Here is a 16,210-nt window from a genome sequence, read left to right on the forward strand (position 1 = left end):
TGCCCATAATCAATTCTGGAACAATGTAGATGAAGTGGAGAGGAAAAAAAAAAAAAAAGCTATCCCAAAGACTTTCATCAGATTCCCTTTTGTATCTCTCTGGCCAATAATTCTGGCCATTTATCACTATTTGCAGTGAAGTCTCAGTTAGGGAGCACTGGGTGGTATGCAATTATGAACAAATCAGAATTCTATTAGGGAGCAGGAAGCAGTCTGGATATTGAGAATGCAACCAACAGTGCCCACCACATTCCTTGGATTAACAGTTTGTCTTTTCATGTTGATCTATTTGTAGATTTAATTATACTTCTCACAAGCCAGCTCCTTCCATCTTTTCATGATCTTTCTCAGATGAGATTCCTCTGTGTAGTCTCTTCCAACAGCTCAATGGGAATGGAGTGTTCACTCCATGTGGCCTGTGTCAAATGTCTGGTGCCCATTTTCAGTTGCAGGGGCCCTTGGGGATAGACAAAATTGGAGAATTTGTATGTTTAAGGCTACCCACAAGCCTAAAAAAGAGTAAATGGTTGACAAATATGTATTAAACTTCATGTGTATGGGCCTACCTATATTGTACTATTGACATCTCTAAGATTATTTATTAATAATTAGGGAAAGTCTGGGTTACTAGTTTGAATTAACATTCTTAACTTCTAAGTTTATTAATTGTAGTTATTACTGATAGTACTCAAGTTATTATCAGAAATCCTTGGCTTTAGTGTTGTAGCTAAGAAGTGTCTTGTCTTTTCTCTAAGTATCACATAATATAGCTATTTATGATAGTAACAAAAAGTGATTGACTGTTTAGCAAATACCTTTATGCTAAATGTTGTAAAAAAATATAACAGCCCCAAATAAAGACACATGGATAAACTTACAAACAAAAGAACAGAACAACTTAATCCTGAAAGACTCAGTAATGCCCCCTTGCAAATTTACAGGCACTTCAATGATGAGCTAAATTGAAACCAGACGTTAAGTGCATCGTTTGTTTATACTTTATATCATTTCCTCTAAGGCAGTATAAGAGGAGATATGAGAACTTTCTAACTAGTGCTTACAGACAATGTTCAGAAGTTTGTAATCCTAATCCATGTAGGGTTAGCGCAATAAAATTTATTTTAGTGGCTCTCAGTGTTCAGGTTAATGTCATATGGTCCTAGAGCAGCCATTCTTAGTTGGACCTAGAAAACAGCAAGGTGAAATGAATGATTTGCTGTCATTTTGTTATTCTGATTGTTTGCCTTGGTAGTGTATTTCCCAAGAACCTTGTGGTAGGAAAGTATACTATTATGGATATAATGTAGTCTCTTTCAAAATGCAGTTAATGATTATAAAAGTTAAGATTTGTCTACACAGATTTTACTTAAATGCAAATATTCTATTATTCACAGTACTAGGTTGATATACGAAAATTCTGGAATTCAATAATAAAGATAATCTATAGGTCCTATTCTATATGTAAGTACTTTAAGTCATCAAATTTTAGTGTAGCACTGAAATTGAGTTATAGAGATTCAAGAAATTACTCATTTCCAAAGATGTTCTGAATGAAACTAAAAATTTAGACCTCAAATTCCTTCTGAGGAATGTCAAAGAGCTGCTTGCTGGGATTTTCACCATGAATTCAGTCCTCAATATCATTATGAAAATGGATCAAATAGGACAGTACAGCATTTTGAATTTTACATCAGATTAAATGAAAATAACATAATAGAGGCAGCTGAAATCAATTACTTGACAACCAGTTCATTTTGTTTAAAAGAAGTAAAAACAAAAACACATCATTCAGAGGCATGGCCATAAAGAAAGTATCCTGAGTTATTTAAAAAATCTTTTAATCTAGTAACAATTCACAAGTATATCAATTTAAAAATTGTACCTCCCTATGTTTAATATATAGAAAAAGAAATATATTTATTTAAATAGACATTGTACCACCTTATGTATTTGAGATACAGACAAGGAAATATACTGTACTATTTATTTTAGGCCATTACCATAGAATGACACCACCAAGGCAGGAAAGAAAAATGATTAGAAGGCATGATTTCTTCCAATGTTGCTTACAATTTGTGGGTATAAATTTGTACACACAGAAGCCAATTAACAAACAAGTACATGATACAGGAGTGGACAAAAGTAGGTTTACAGTTGTTCATATGAAAAATAATGCAAGAATTAATAAATAATAATACAAGAATAAACTGTGTGTTCCCCATACTCACAACAGTGCTAACTGCAGTGCAGATAGTATACACATTGCATCATGTTTGAAAAGGGAAAGGCTACATGATGACATGGCTTTGCTTTATTTTCTCCACAAATATTCCAATGCCAAGCAAAGCTGTGAAAACATGAGCTGGAAATTTCATCACACTCTGGTGCCAAAATAATCTAAATCTTGCGGGTTTCTTTTTTTTTTTTTTCTTTAGCATTTGGTACAAATGCAAATGTATATGTGGAGAAACTACAATGGGCCATGTTATTTGCTTCTGTCAATGCTGGAAAGAAAAGTTAATTTTTATTCATAGTGAATGCATGCTCTAACATTCTGAAATTTGTTTTACATATTTTCAAAAATGCATTTTCCAAATGATTACTGAGTTTTAAGAGTTATTTTGTTTGTAGCTTGTCGACCGGGTTTCTACAAGGCCATGGATGGTAACATGAAGTGCGCTAAGTGTCCGCCTCACAGTACCACCCCGGAAGATGGTTCAGTGAACTGCAGGTGTGAGAATAATTACTTCCGAGCAGACAAAGACCCTCCATCCATGGCTTGTACCCGTGAGTAGTTCTGCTGCAACCCATGCCTTCATGTTTATTTTATTTTGTGTTTTCCTCCTTGTGATTGTTTTTTTTTTTTTTTTTTTTTTTTTTAAAGCATTTGGCCCATTTTCCTGTGCTATCCATGTGCAAATTGAAAAGCTTTCTCTGCTTCACTCTCCATGCTTGGCTTACCACAAATGCAACATTTATCACACAAAATGAATTAATTTTTAAAGTACTTCCTGAAATAGGACCCCCAGAAAGAAAGCAAGTTTTCTGTATCTTGTTTTAGATTTTGCATTATATTAGATAGGATAGAGGAGGTTACAAGCACAGGATTTGTGTTTTTACATTTCTATTCCCTTTTGTTATATGTTGGTCATAGGTCATAGGGAAAGGGGGCTAAGGTTTATAAAACTAATACTGAAGTTTTCATAACTATTCACAAGGGCATTGAATTTAGTGGTAAATTTCTCTGTTGGACTTTCTGAATGCATATTCAACCTTGAGTCCAATTTCCCCCACTCATAGCTTGGAATGTACGGTACTCATGTATCCATGTGTCTATAATCTCATGGATCCTCTAAGGACGAATTAGAAGTATGCAATAAAGACAAGATGGTTATTTACCTCTTTCAGTTCCATTGTAAATTATCTCTTTCCCTTGTAGTAGAAATCAAAAGTGAGGCTCATTAATCTTTGTTGAACTACTTTGCAGGACCTCCATCTGCACCAAGAAATGTTATCTCTAATATAAATGAGACCTCGGTTATCCTGGACTGGAGTTGGCCCCTGGACACAGGAGGCCGGAAAGATGTTACCTTCAACATCATATGTAAAAAGTGTGGGTGGAATGTCAAACAGTGTGAGCCATGCAGCCCAAATGTCCGCTTCCTCCCTCGACAGTTTGGACTCACCAACACCACGGTGACAGTGACAGACCTCCTGGCACACACTAACTACACCTTTGAGATTGATTCTATTAATGGGGTGTCAGAGCTAAGCTCACCACCAAGACAGTTTGCTGCAGTCAGCATCACGACTAATCAGGCAGGTGAGTACATGCTGGACGCTTCCCACTCCTGCATTTCAGAGGCAATTAACAGCTTTGACAGGCAGAGGTGGGAAAGGGGTGAGGAAAAAAAGATTTGAAAGAACTTCATGATTTCCTCTTCTATCACTTTTAGATAGTTATGGTACATTAAAAATTTAACTTTCAAATGAGAATTAATCATATTGTTAGATGATTTTAAACTAATTTAATCTATTGCTATCTAACTTGGAATTATTAAATAGTTGGGGGTCTAGAAATAGTACTTGTGGGTCTCCTTGAAGCTTTTTTTTTTTATTTCAAAAATTTTAGATACTGAACCTTAGCTAAGAAAATGGTTATAGGATATTTAAAATTTGAAATAGCTTTACCTTAGTTACAATTACATGAGATTTTTTAATTTAGTTACTCAGTTATTTTCTGATTGTTAGTAGCTCTGAGTATTATCACTCAGAAAGTTATAATCATCTGGTTAATTAAAAATAAGAAAAAACAATTTTATTTCAGCTAAAATTTATACTTAAAAAAATCAAAATATGAAATTTGTGGAGAAGCATAGTGAAAAGAGATCTTGGTGGAGAATATTTAGAAGCACTGATCTAAAAATAAAATCCTGGAGTAAATTGTTAGGTGATTTCACCAACTATATTTTCTACTTACAATATTTTTCTAATAAAAAAAATGCTACATTGGCAGGCTGTAAACAAAGGCCTTTTGATATGTAAAGGGAAAATGAAACAGACAAACTTCTCACCTTTCTTTATCTTACATACAAAACATTTCTCTTTACTGTCAGTACATCTTGTTCTTTCAATCACTCATTAAATCTTCTATATGTTCTCTAGTTCTCTGATAATTCTTGTAATTTTTTAAATAGTTTTCTTTAATGATGTGGTGTTTAAAATCATTTATGGGATTTTAGTTGCGATTCTCTCAAACATATAGAAGTGTTATGCTTTAGAGAGTATAAAGAGACATACTAATGATACTTCTTTGAGATAAGACGATCATTTCTCTAATGTTGAAAACTCTGATGAAAGAACAATAACGTTTTCTTTTGGAACCAACCAAGCTTGTGCAAAGTTAAGCTGACAGATATTTATGTGCACAATTGTTGTTACAAGATATCATAATTAGTAATACATTTCAAACAGTTCAATGCAGAGATATTACTGTACCATTTATATAAAAACAAATAAACATTGGGGCCAAAAGAGGGGAAAAAAGAAGAGACAGGATGTACCCTGAACTATGAACTACAGCTATTTGAATCAACTCCCAGGTGGGTTAAGCCTGGAGCTGGAAGTTAGCATTAAGTATAAAATCTGCTCCTTTTCTGCATTTGGCTAAAATTTGGGAAGTCCCTCTGCTCTTCAGTGGGACTTGCCCTGGCTCTGGGAATATGTATACTGGAGGCCTTTGGGAAAGGGAAAGGAGAGACGACTAAGCTCTCCACCAGGTAGAAGAGGATGTCGAGCAGCCAAAGAACTAGCCAAAAAAATCATCACTTTATTTTCTCTCAGTTGGCTGACTCAGTAAGATTAACTACTAAAGGCAAACAAGTAATAGGTGTTATCCAGGGCTAATTTTCACAAATCAGCACCACTATGACTCTGCCGCTTATTAAAATTTTGTACTGTGTCTACATTAGTTAGAAATAGTTTTAACTACTTCTACAGGTTAGTATAGAAATGCATTTGTTCTGGTTAATTCCTCCCATACCCTGGATAGCCTTTGAACCCAGTTAACTCAGATCCACCCAATCCTCCCCCTGATAATTCAGCAAAGTATAAATTCTGGCATTAGAGGTGATTCTAGAGCTCTGCCCTGGAACTGCTCCCTCGTGAGAGATCTATGTCCCTGACATTTAATTGGTAGATATTTTAAATATAACCCTGATAGGGTTTATTCTCAAATATGTCTCTTTCTGATCCAGACCCCTCTCTTATTCCTACTTTGCTTCTACAGAACAAAACTGTACACTTTTGGTGATGTCATGATTATAAATACGCTTTATTTGGAAAAAGACATGACTTTTACACAAAGTACACTGAATTATTATTTTAATCTTGCTTCCGGAACCTGTAATTTCTCCTACTTGAAGCTAGATCCCAGACCAACCAACATAAGTTTTTGCTTTTATTCAGTTAATAATATTTAAACTTTGTAACTAATAATATTTAAAAATGTGTAACTTAAGTTTATTTAACTATCTTCCATGAGAGGAAAGAAAAAGTTCAATGCTATTGCTATATATCACATGATTATAGCTTCTCATGTTCAATGAACACAGGAAGTTTAAGAAATTATAATTATGTGGCAAATAGCTTTCCCAAATCCTATATCGCATGCTGATTTGTTATCTTGTTTAAAATGAGAGGATCAATCTGTGTTATAATTATCTCCTGAGTCAAACAGAAACATAAAAACAAGCAAGAACCCCTTATATCCTACGTTTTCATCAGCCTCTGGCTTTCTGACAATGCATTTATTCAGAAACAAATAGTTTCAGATATACACAGTGAATGAATCTAGGTAAAGTGGCAGAAGCCAAGAGCAGGCCAAAACAACAAAAATAAATGGGGTTGATGCTTTGGCCTCCCAGTTACAAATCACAAGGCAAGAGCTTCAAAAGGGATGACATCAGTTACTCTTCCTATACCCACTCACGCCCCCCTCTTTTTTTTTTTTAATAATTACAAATTTATCTACAATATGCACTGCTAGGCATTTTATATATTCATTTCAGGGCTTATGTATTTTTTGTGTGTGCCTGGGGAGGTAAAGGTCTTTGTTCAATCTTTAAATCCCCACAGTTAAGATATATAAACAAGCTTAGAAACAATGCATTTCTCCAGAGTGTTTCTCTATTTTGCTTTATTTTTGTTTGTGTGAAGGTTAATGGACTAGTAGCCTTAAAAAATGAACTCCATACCACCAGAAAGATATGACTGTGACAAATATGATCCATGGTGTTTAAATTCCTCCTTGTCTATCTTTGACACAGACATAAAGGGGAACTGTGAATGTGTCCCTTTTAATCTAGTTTGTGAGATTGAGCTGGTTGATACTTTTGTTGATTATGTTGTAAGAGCCATGTGATGACCACATGATAAGACACCTTCTAAATGTAGTGGATTATTTTATAAATTCTAATGTTACTTCTCAGCTCTCTATATGTTCACAAAGTGTGTCAATGCGATAAAAAACATGGTCCCTACATAAAGATGCCATTCATGAATTCATCAGTCAAACATGTACAGAAAGCATTGCAGATTGCATAGCAAAAATCTGTGGAGTCATAATTTGGAATGAATTGCTAACTTCATGTTTTCTTCTTTGAATGAGTATAATCACCCTTTAGTTCTGGAAACAATCATTCTGAAACATTAGTGGAATATCCATCTCTGTTTATTCTCAAACTCCATCATAAAATCTGCCCTTTTTTCCCCACTATCCTGTAACATATAATGATCTCAGACTAGGATAGGGGGCACTAACAGAAAATTTATGTGCATGCAATTTTGAGATCCACCCCTGTTCCCATTGTACAGCTGAAGAACCTGAGATTTGAGTATGTTTTTCAACAAGGAAAATAGAAGTTGAAAGTGCATTAGAGATCTTACTCATCGAGAACAAACTTCCACTTACCTCCCAACTCCAATGCACTTTCAACTTCTTTTTTCCTATTCTTTCTGCCATCCTGTGATTCATGCATATGGCTACACAAATAAATGCTGCCTTTGAGACAGAGTGGAGCTTTGCTGGGAAAACCTGCTATAACCTATGCCATCCACAATAAACTTGTTCCTCACTTCTCAGTCATGTAACACAGTGTTTCCTAGGGGTATTCTGCAAGAGATCCTCCTTATCTCCTCATTCTTCCCCAAACCCAATCTCATTTTTCATTCCCTCATTCTCCACAGATGGTTTTTCCTCTGTGAAACTGAGATTTATAATATAAAATAGATATTTGGTCTTGATCCCAGTTTACTGTACAGAGCTCCTAAAGCCCTTGGAATTTCCTAAGAGATAAGGGCGATAAAGGTGTATTTTGTTATTCATAACAATCTCTTTCAACCACACCTGGATTACTGTTAGTGAAGGGACTTTTGGAAAACCCCTAAGGATAGGGGCTGCTTGCCAGTAGAACAAACCCTATAATTAAAGGGTTAGACCTTTCAGTCCCCCTACCTCTCACCCACCTCTGGGAAGTGGAGGGGGCCGAAGATAGAGTTCGATCTCCCATGCTAGTGATTTAATAAGTCACATTTATGTAATGAAGCCTCCTGGAAGGCCCAAAGGAGGGTGTTCAGAGATCTTCAGGGTTGGTAAACACCTGCAGGTGCTGGTAGGTGACAGGCCAATTGGATTGAAAGCATGGAACCTCTGTGCCTCTTGTCTCATACCTCGTCCTGTGCATTTCTTCCATCTGATTCTCCCCAAGTTGTATTATTGCATAGTAAACTGGTGATTTAGTAAGGAATATGTTTTCCTGAGATCTGTGAACTGCTCTAGCAAATTAATTGAACCCAAGGCGAAGGTTGTGAGAATCTCCTTTTTTTTTTTTTTTTTTTTTTTTTAAAGCTGCTGTGTCAGAAGCACAGAAAACAACCTGGACTTGAAAGTGGCATCTGAAAGGGGGTCAGGGGGACTGGTTGGACTGAACCCTTAACCTGTCAGATCTGATGCTAACTCCAGGTAGACAGTATCAGAAGTGATTGAGTTGTAATTGTAGGACATCCAGCTAGTGTTTCAGAATTGCTTGGTGTGGAAAAAAGCCCCACACATTGGGTGACCAGAATGAAGTGTTCTGTGAGTATTGAGAGGAGGGGAGACACATGACTGTTTTTCCTCTTATTCCCTAACTTATTACCCTAACTCATTAAGATAATAGTTTAAGAATGAAAAGAAAACGCTACTCCCACCCTCTTCTTTAAATATAATTTCTCCTCTCTGTATTCCCTAACTTCTATTGACTCTTGATTCTTTAAAATATGTGCTCTTAAGCAAATCTCCTCCCCTTGCACCATCTTTAACAAGCACTCTCTTGGCTCTTTTTCTTTGCCTTTGATGTTGCATAGGTTGTTCTTCATCGTCTTAGAGAAAGATACAAATAATGAAATTATAGCAGAAGCATTAACAACACACCCATTAAGTGTGTGCATGCATTATAAATTGTTTGAGTGTTTAAGATTTCATCCTAGTTTCTCCTAATTTGCAATCTAAGATTAAATTTTTTATAAAGTAATTCTTCCTTCACCTTTTATTCTCTCATTTATAATCCAGCCTGGCTTCTGCTCTCACTGGACAGCAAGTCACCTTTTGATAATAGTCATAACTGTCTATTTGTGTCTCTATGTTAAGCTCTTAGGAAGGATGTCAGTTTCATGAGTACATGGAACTTGTATGTTGCTCACAGTTGTATTTCTTGGTCTTAGAACAACGCCTTCTAGCACCTTGTAATCACTCAGCTGATGAATATGAAATGGAAATTTCCATCATTTGAAAATTAAAACATGTTCTTCCTCAAACCACTTTCTCCCCTTATTTTTTAAAATTGACTTTAGAGCAAGAGAAAGAGAAAGGGAGAGAGAGAGAAACATCGATTTGTTGTTTTATTGATCGATGCATTCATTGGTTGCTTCATGTATTTGCCCTGACCGAGAATTGAATCCACAATCTGGGCCTATTGGGAAAACACTATAACTATCAGAGCAACATGGCCAGGGCTCCCCTTATTTTATTTCATCTCTACTAAGACCACCATTTCCCAAATTCACTAACTTTAAAAAAAAATTATTTTTAGAGAGAAAAGATAGGGAGAAAAAAAGGGATCCATTGATGTGAGAGAAAAATATTAATTAAATTCATCGCCTAATCTCCTATGCACCCCAACTGGAGACCTAACTGAAACCTAGGCATGTGCCCTGACCAAGGATCTGACTGGCCACCATTCACTTTGCAGGACAATGCCCAACCAACCAAACCACACTTGTCAGGGCCCAATTTACCAGATTTTAACACTAGGGATCATGTGTGTTTCATTATCTACTTTTAAGGAGTTCTCACATGCTGCTGCTGTCTTAAAATTGGTTTAAATCCTCATATCTTTTCCTCCACATTTAGTGTTAGATTTTTAAATCTCTAGTTATAACATTTATAAATAAATAATGTCATAAATTATAATAGTCTTCTTTTAATTATATTGAGATACCAGGATAAAAGACACTTAGAACTAAAACATGTTCATTTAAATAAAAATGTCCCACTGCTCAGCTCGTTCTTTCCACTGAGATACTTATAAAAGATTTAATAGATCAACAAATATATTTAAATGCCTTTTTTATGTTTACATAATATATGACTCAGCCATGAATAAATTTAAAATTTAAGTATAGACTTAAAAAATTACATAAATCAAGCTTACACAAAACACTATGTAATTGAATGAGTTAAAAAGGGGCAGTTAATGTTTTAGAAAACTGAAATGTTTAGATGTACTTTGAAAAATAAAAGTACATTAGATGGGTTTAAAGGAAGGGAAATATATGTATCACAATATTGAAGCCAAGTTCTTTGGGTAACAGTAAGACTAGGCTGAGAAGAGGAGACAGATTTTATTAAGAGGAAAGCACAGTAATGGAAGGTCAAGCAACATGAATACTAGATAGTAGGATATTGAACACAGATACATATATTACATGGAAGAATAACCTAAATTAATTTGTGTTTTAAGAAACAATATTGAAGAAATAGAGTCAATAAGTATAATTCTTAGTATGGGAATGCCTGAATTATTAAGTGTTTTATGGATTATGCTATTATAGTTGTCCCAATTTTTGTCCTTTGCCCCCCTCTTCCTGGTATCTCCCTTCCCTCCAGCAATCCCCCCCTCAGTTCATGTCCATGCATCATGCATATAAATTATTTGGCTTCTCAATTTCCTATGCTATTTTTAATGTCCCCTGTTCATTTTGTATCTACCAGTTATACTTCTTGATCTCTGCACCTTTTCCACCAAGCCCTTATTATATGAAATGTTAAAGGAACATATTTAAGGAAAAGAAGATCAAAACTATGAACAGTAAAATGACAACAAACTCATAACTATCAAGAAATGAATAAAAACAAACAAACAAAGTAAACAGCTAGGAACAGAACCATAGATATAGAGATCATATGGAGGGTTTTCAGTGGAGAGGGGGAAGAGGGGAGAGTGAGGGACTGTCTGAATCGTAATGAACGAATTAAATAAATTACATCATTTATTTAAATGATATTAATGTTATTTGCAATTGTTATTTTCAAGTCTAAAATGCCGTTTTACATTTTTGAGTCATACCAATCCAAAATATGTTTTAGGAATTTGTCGTTTTCCTACTTGGATTTCTGATTGTTGACATTAAACTACCATCAATCAGTATTAGGACTATTTTGCCTTGGAGTCTTGTAGTCAAATAAACAGCTTCATCTAGATATGTAGGAAAATGCCACTCTGTTTATCTCAATTTACATTAGTTTAAAGAGATGTTCCTTCATTTTCTAACTCCCAGTATGGATCCAGTATTACCTTTTTGAAAATCTCCCTGAACTTTGAATCTTTGCTCCAGGCAAGCACATTCCATATGTATATGCTATATTTAAACCTACTTTTTTCTCTATGAAGATTACCCTGACCTTGCTACTTGTCTGGAGTGAATGGGCCTTTTTTTCCCTCCTCCAATTTACCCTATTAGAGTTCTGAATGTATGTGTGTAATTTATAACATAAAGTTTGATTTGTTCACTTGTATGATAATGTTACAAAATAGTGCTATATTATATAATGTAGCTTCACCCACATCTCTTAACAGTTAATATTTCAGCTACATTTATTTTATCTTTCTCTCCCTCATCTTCTCTAGATATTATTTATTTATGAACCACATGAGGGTAAATTACAGTTATTATATCACTTTAGTCCTAAAGACTTCAGTGTGAATTTCCAGAAAAAGTAATGACACTCTTTTACATAACCTCAGTACATTTACAAAATCAAGACACTACTATTGTTCCATACTATGATCTCAACTGCAGATATTAACCAACTTTTGTTAATTATTCCACTAATGTCCCTTTAGCAAAAACAAATTGATGTTCTGTTTACCTTCAGATTCTATTTATAATACAGTTCCTATTTATAATAATGAAAAGTAATCATTATCTGTAAATTATGTCAAATAGAAAAATATGAAGGGAGAAAGAAGCAACTCTTATTGGTAGGACTTTCTAAGGTGTTTGATCTTAGTCAGGAATTTCACAGTTGCCACCCCCTTGAAACATAACCAGTAGATAATGCTATTTAAAACTAAGATAATTTAACTTACTTTTATTTGGATTTTATATTGAAGGGCTATTAATTAATTTAAAGAAGCATAATGTCTTAGAGACTATATGATATAATAAAAACATTCCTTCCTCGGCTTTAAATAGAATGGCCCCTGTTATGCACTGAATTTGATGATCAAAGGCAAATCCTTTATTTTTCTGGTCACAAGTTGATATCCATCATGTGAAATTTCTGAATTAGAAAACCAATCATAATTTTTTATGTTTTTTTTTTGTGATTCTGAGATTATAGTTCAAAACACATTAGTAGTACAATTTTCATTAATCAATACAATTTATTGACCTTTATCAATTTATTTCTTATAAGTAATTTTAAAAGATTTTACACCTATCATTCTGTGACCTGCTATTTCACAGAACAAAGTAACAGCATCCATTTACAGAAAAAGAAATAGAAATCTTTAATAAATCTTCAGCAAACAATATACACATTTTAAATTACATTCTGAATTATCAGAGTTCTTTGGCTAAGTTTAGAATTCATTTTATTTTTTTTACATTGATAAAGTAGATATTTCTAAATATTTTATATTTCTGATTTTGAAATATATTTTCTTTATCCACCCTGTCATTCTACTGTGATTTAGAAATAACACAAATAAATATGACAGAGGAATGCCTCATATAAAAGATATCCAGGCAATCTTGAACATTTCTGAAGAAGGAAACATTTATAAATAAAGGTAGAAAGGTGTAAAACTGGACCTGCTATTAAACTATAGACACATATTGGCATAGTCTCTATAGAAACATATGCTGCCATGTAATTATGTATCTTAGAAGTAAACTAGACATCAGAAGAATGTACATAATTTTTTTCAGAATGTGAAAGAAGAAATTTTGAAGCATCAGTGTAGTAAATCATGTTAAAACACAGTGAAAATCAACTGTGAAATAGTAAAGATAAGATTCTAGTAATGTGCTCTTGATGAATCATCCCCTTCTTTTATTCGTGGAATTAATAAACCCTAAAAATTAAAGTCTTAATGTTTTATGTCTCTCAACACACAAGTAAGGTCTGAATTATGCCCCTAGGTTACATGTGGATACATACATTATGATTTTCCTGGTTCATTTTACTTGTGTGGTAATTTAGCTTCTTTCTTCTTGATTTGTAATTGGGGCAGATACTGGTACATCTGGGAATATCACTGTGCAGTGATGTGCCTGAAACATTCCACATCATTTAATCCATTAATGATGCCTTTTGGTCATCACACTGTGATATGGAAGCATAGTACATATCTATAGGAGAGCGAGAAGCTGAACCAAAGCAGAACCATGTATTGCCCTGACAGTTATTCAGAACCTTTACATGAGCTTAAAGCCACAACCACACAGAGAACCAGCAAGTAATGACAGTTTGGGCACTTCCAGGATCTAGTGAATTCCCACCCCAACTTCAAATCTGACCCTTAATAATACTACAATTAATTGAGCAGCTGTTCCTGGAAGATTATGTTACTCTTTTCCTATTGGCTTCTTCTAAAGAGTACTCACAAGATCAAAAATATTAACAACCAGCTAGAGGAGGAAATATGGTGTTAAATAAAGCACCTAGATATTAAGAAAAAATAGTCATTTAATGCTAACTTGTGCCTTCTTCACTGCACCTTTTCAAGGAAAAAGAAATTATTCGACAGAAATATTTTTTTCTTATTTTCCCAACAGAACATTTTTAGTTTAAATGCAGTAAAATAACTTATTTTTATCCATATAATTTATTTTTAAATGTGCTCTAGTCCTCTAGAGTTAAGTTAAATATAAGTCTTTAGAGAATAACTGAAATATATACAAACAATTGAGAAATTGAACAAATGCAAATATTTAGAATAAAAAGACATTTCCATTCTCGAAAGCAAAAATCTTGCTACCATAGGCCAGACTTTTATTATAATAAACTATTTATAATATTTCAGTATCTCCAAAAGCCTGACCTTACTGTTAATAACTATGATATAGCCCAGCATCCTGACTTTCTAATGCTATAAATATAGCACCATGATTAAATTGAAAAAGAGTACCCCCTCCTTAAAAGAGTTCTGTGATAAACTTATTATAATAGTATCCAAATAGTATGGCCCCCTTACATGCAGGGATCCTGAAATTCTATAACCACACCAAGCCAAAGGATGTAAAAGCCAAAAGGTTGGAAGCCCACATTTTCTACCCTGCTACATCAGTAATAATTGCTGACCTAATGCCTCCTGATAGGATTAGCACTGAACTGAAGTTCATTATGTTATTATTTCATTTAATTTTTACAACAAATTTTAAAAAACGTAAGTGGTTAATTGCTTTGTCTGAAATTACATAACTCCACAATTCCTGCTCTTTACTGTTGGAATATCATTTTTCTTATGGCTCAGGAAGGAGAGACGTTACACAAAATATAAGTAAGTCTGAATATATATATATATATATATATATATATATATATATATATATATATAAAGATGGTATCACATAATTCTAAGATGTTGGCTGTCTGAAACACAGATTGTATAACTTTTTAAATCAAAATTCCACATGATTTGAGCAGTGCTGATAAGTACTTGAAATCTGAATTGCTTTATTAGGAAGTGATTTATCCAATCTTTCTTGCCAAAACCAAATAATAAAAACCCTAAACTTCCAAAGTAACATTGAAGGATTGCACTTAATCAATGTTAATTTAAAAGCATTTATCTCAACAATTTGTTATCATGCAGAACTTGCCTCTTACTGGTTTTCATTTTCATTCTAATAGCAAAGAAAATAATTATAACAAACCAACAGAAAGAAAATCTGTCTGGTCACAATTTTGTCCAAGAGTTAGCTTTAAAGGGGAAGCTGTATCTAAAGAATAGAGAGTTCTGGAATGTGTGTCAAAGAGGTGAAAAGAGGTGTCAAAAGTCCAATTGTAATTCCAGCTGTTGCCACTTAATATTTAAGTGACTATTTTTTAATTTCTATATTTGGCTTGTTTATGTATTCATTCCCAATTTTTATTTATAAATGAATTTAAGGCAGTTATTAGACTTAACTTACTGGAGTCATATATTTTTTGAAGAAGATATAATAATAATAGTATTAGTAGTAATAATGATTATACACAGATCGTTGTGAAGACTAAATAAAATGAAAGAAAGTATGTGTGGCTGAGGAAGTGGTTAAATAAGTTATTGTGCCCTGTTTCCAGCATAATCATGTTGATTTTGCTCTATCTAGGGGAAATGTACACTCCTTTTGAAAATTAAAACAAAACAAATCATGAAACATGAGTTTAAGTTCTGAAACACCCTACTCTGGTGTGATACAATTGGTTTAAGTCCTTATTTTGTATAATTCATATGTTGCTGTGTGACAACCCTCAATATAATAATCGATTTTTATTTCATTCATGACACACATGTATGTGCGTGTATATGTTGGCTTTGTGCCAGCACTCAGGTGCCCACAAGGAGGCCTAATGGAAATGTCTAATAGAAAGTTGGAGATACTGGTCTAAAATTCTGAAGCTTGAACTAGGACAAGACACAAAGGTATCCATAAAATAAAGAACTGGTAAGAATAAAAAAGGGATAGTCAAGAAAAACATGTCTATAGACATTAAAGAAAATAAATAGAAATGTAGGAAGCAATCAGGTGGCAAAATAATATTTTAACAATTATTCTGGATAAAGAGTTAAAATAATAAACTCTTACTGAGGGACCATGGTGTAACATAAAACAAATTTTTGCAATTTATTTTTAATCACTAGAATATTAGTGATTTAAAGTACATTACAAAAATGTACATTTAGTATATTTACAGGAAGAGAAAATTCTAAATACCTCCAAAACATTTACTATGAGCATATTAAAGAAAAATGTTGCATCTTATGTATGTTTGTTTGGTTCACCATGTTATTTGAATATACTTTTGAGGCAGAGTTTGTCCATATTTGTCTGTCTGTGGAGGATAATTTTGTATATCCTCTAAGAGGGAATTTATGCCACAGTTACTCATGCAGATACC

At 33.7% G+C, this 16,210-nt stretch overlaps 1 protein-coding gene across 1 annotated transcript in view; it reads left to right on the plus strand.

Annotated features, from left to right (window-relative positions):
• Positions 1-2,635: 2,635 nt before the first annotated feature.
• Positions 2,636-16,210, plus strand: part of LOC150021327 (ephrin type-A receptor 3) — a 118,254-nt gene continuing 104,679 nt past the window's right edge. The window contains exons 1-2 of the mRNA XM_090286690.1: positions 2,636-2,787; positions 3,488-3,823. Of these exons, the coding sequence (XP_090142816.1) occupies positions 2,658-2,787; positions 3,488-3,823 (466 nt within the window). The 5' untranslated portion in view covers positions 2,636-2,657. The remainder of the gene's footprint in view (positions 2,788-3,487; positions 3,824-16,210) is intronic.

This window comes from Furipterus horrens, unplaced genomic scaffold, assembly GCF_987537825.1.
Source record: "Furipterus horrens unplaced genomic scaffold, mFurHor1.1.pri manual_scaffold_1, whole genome shotgun sequence".
Taxonomy (NCBI): domain Eukaryota; kingdom Metazoa; phylum Chordata; class Mammalia; order Chiroptera; family Furipteridae; genus Furipterus; species Furipterus horrens.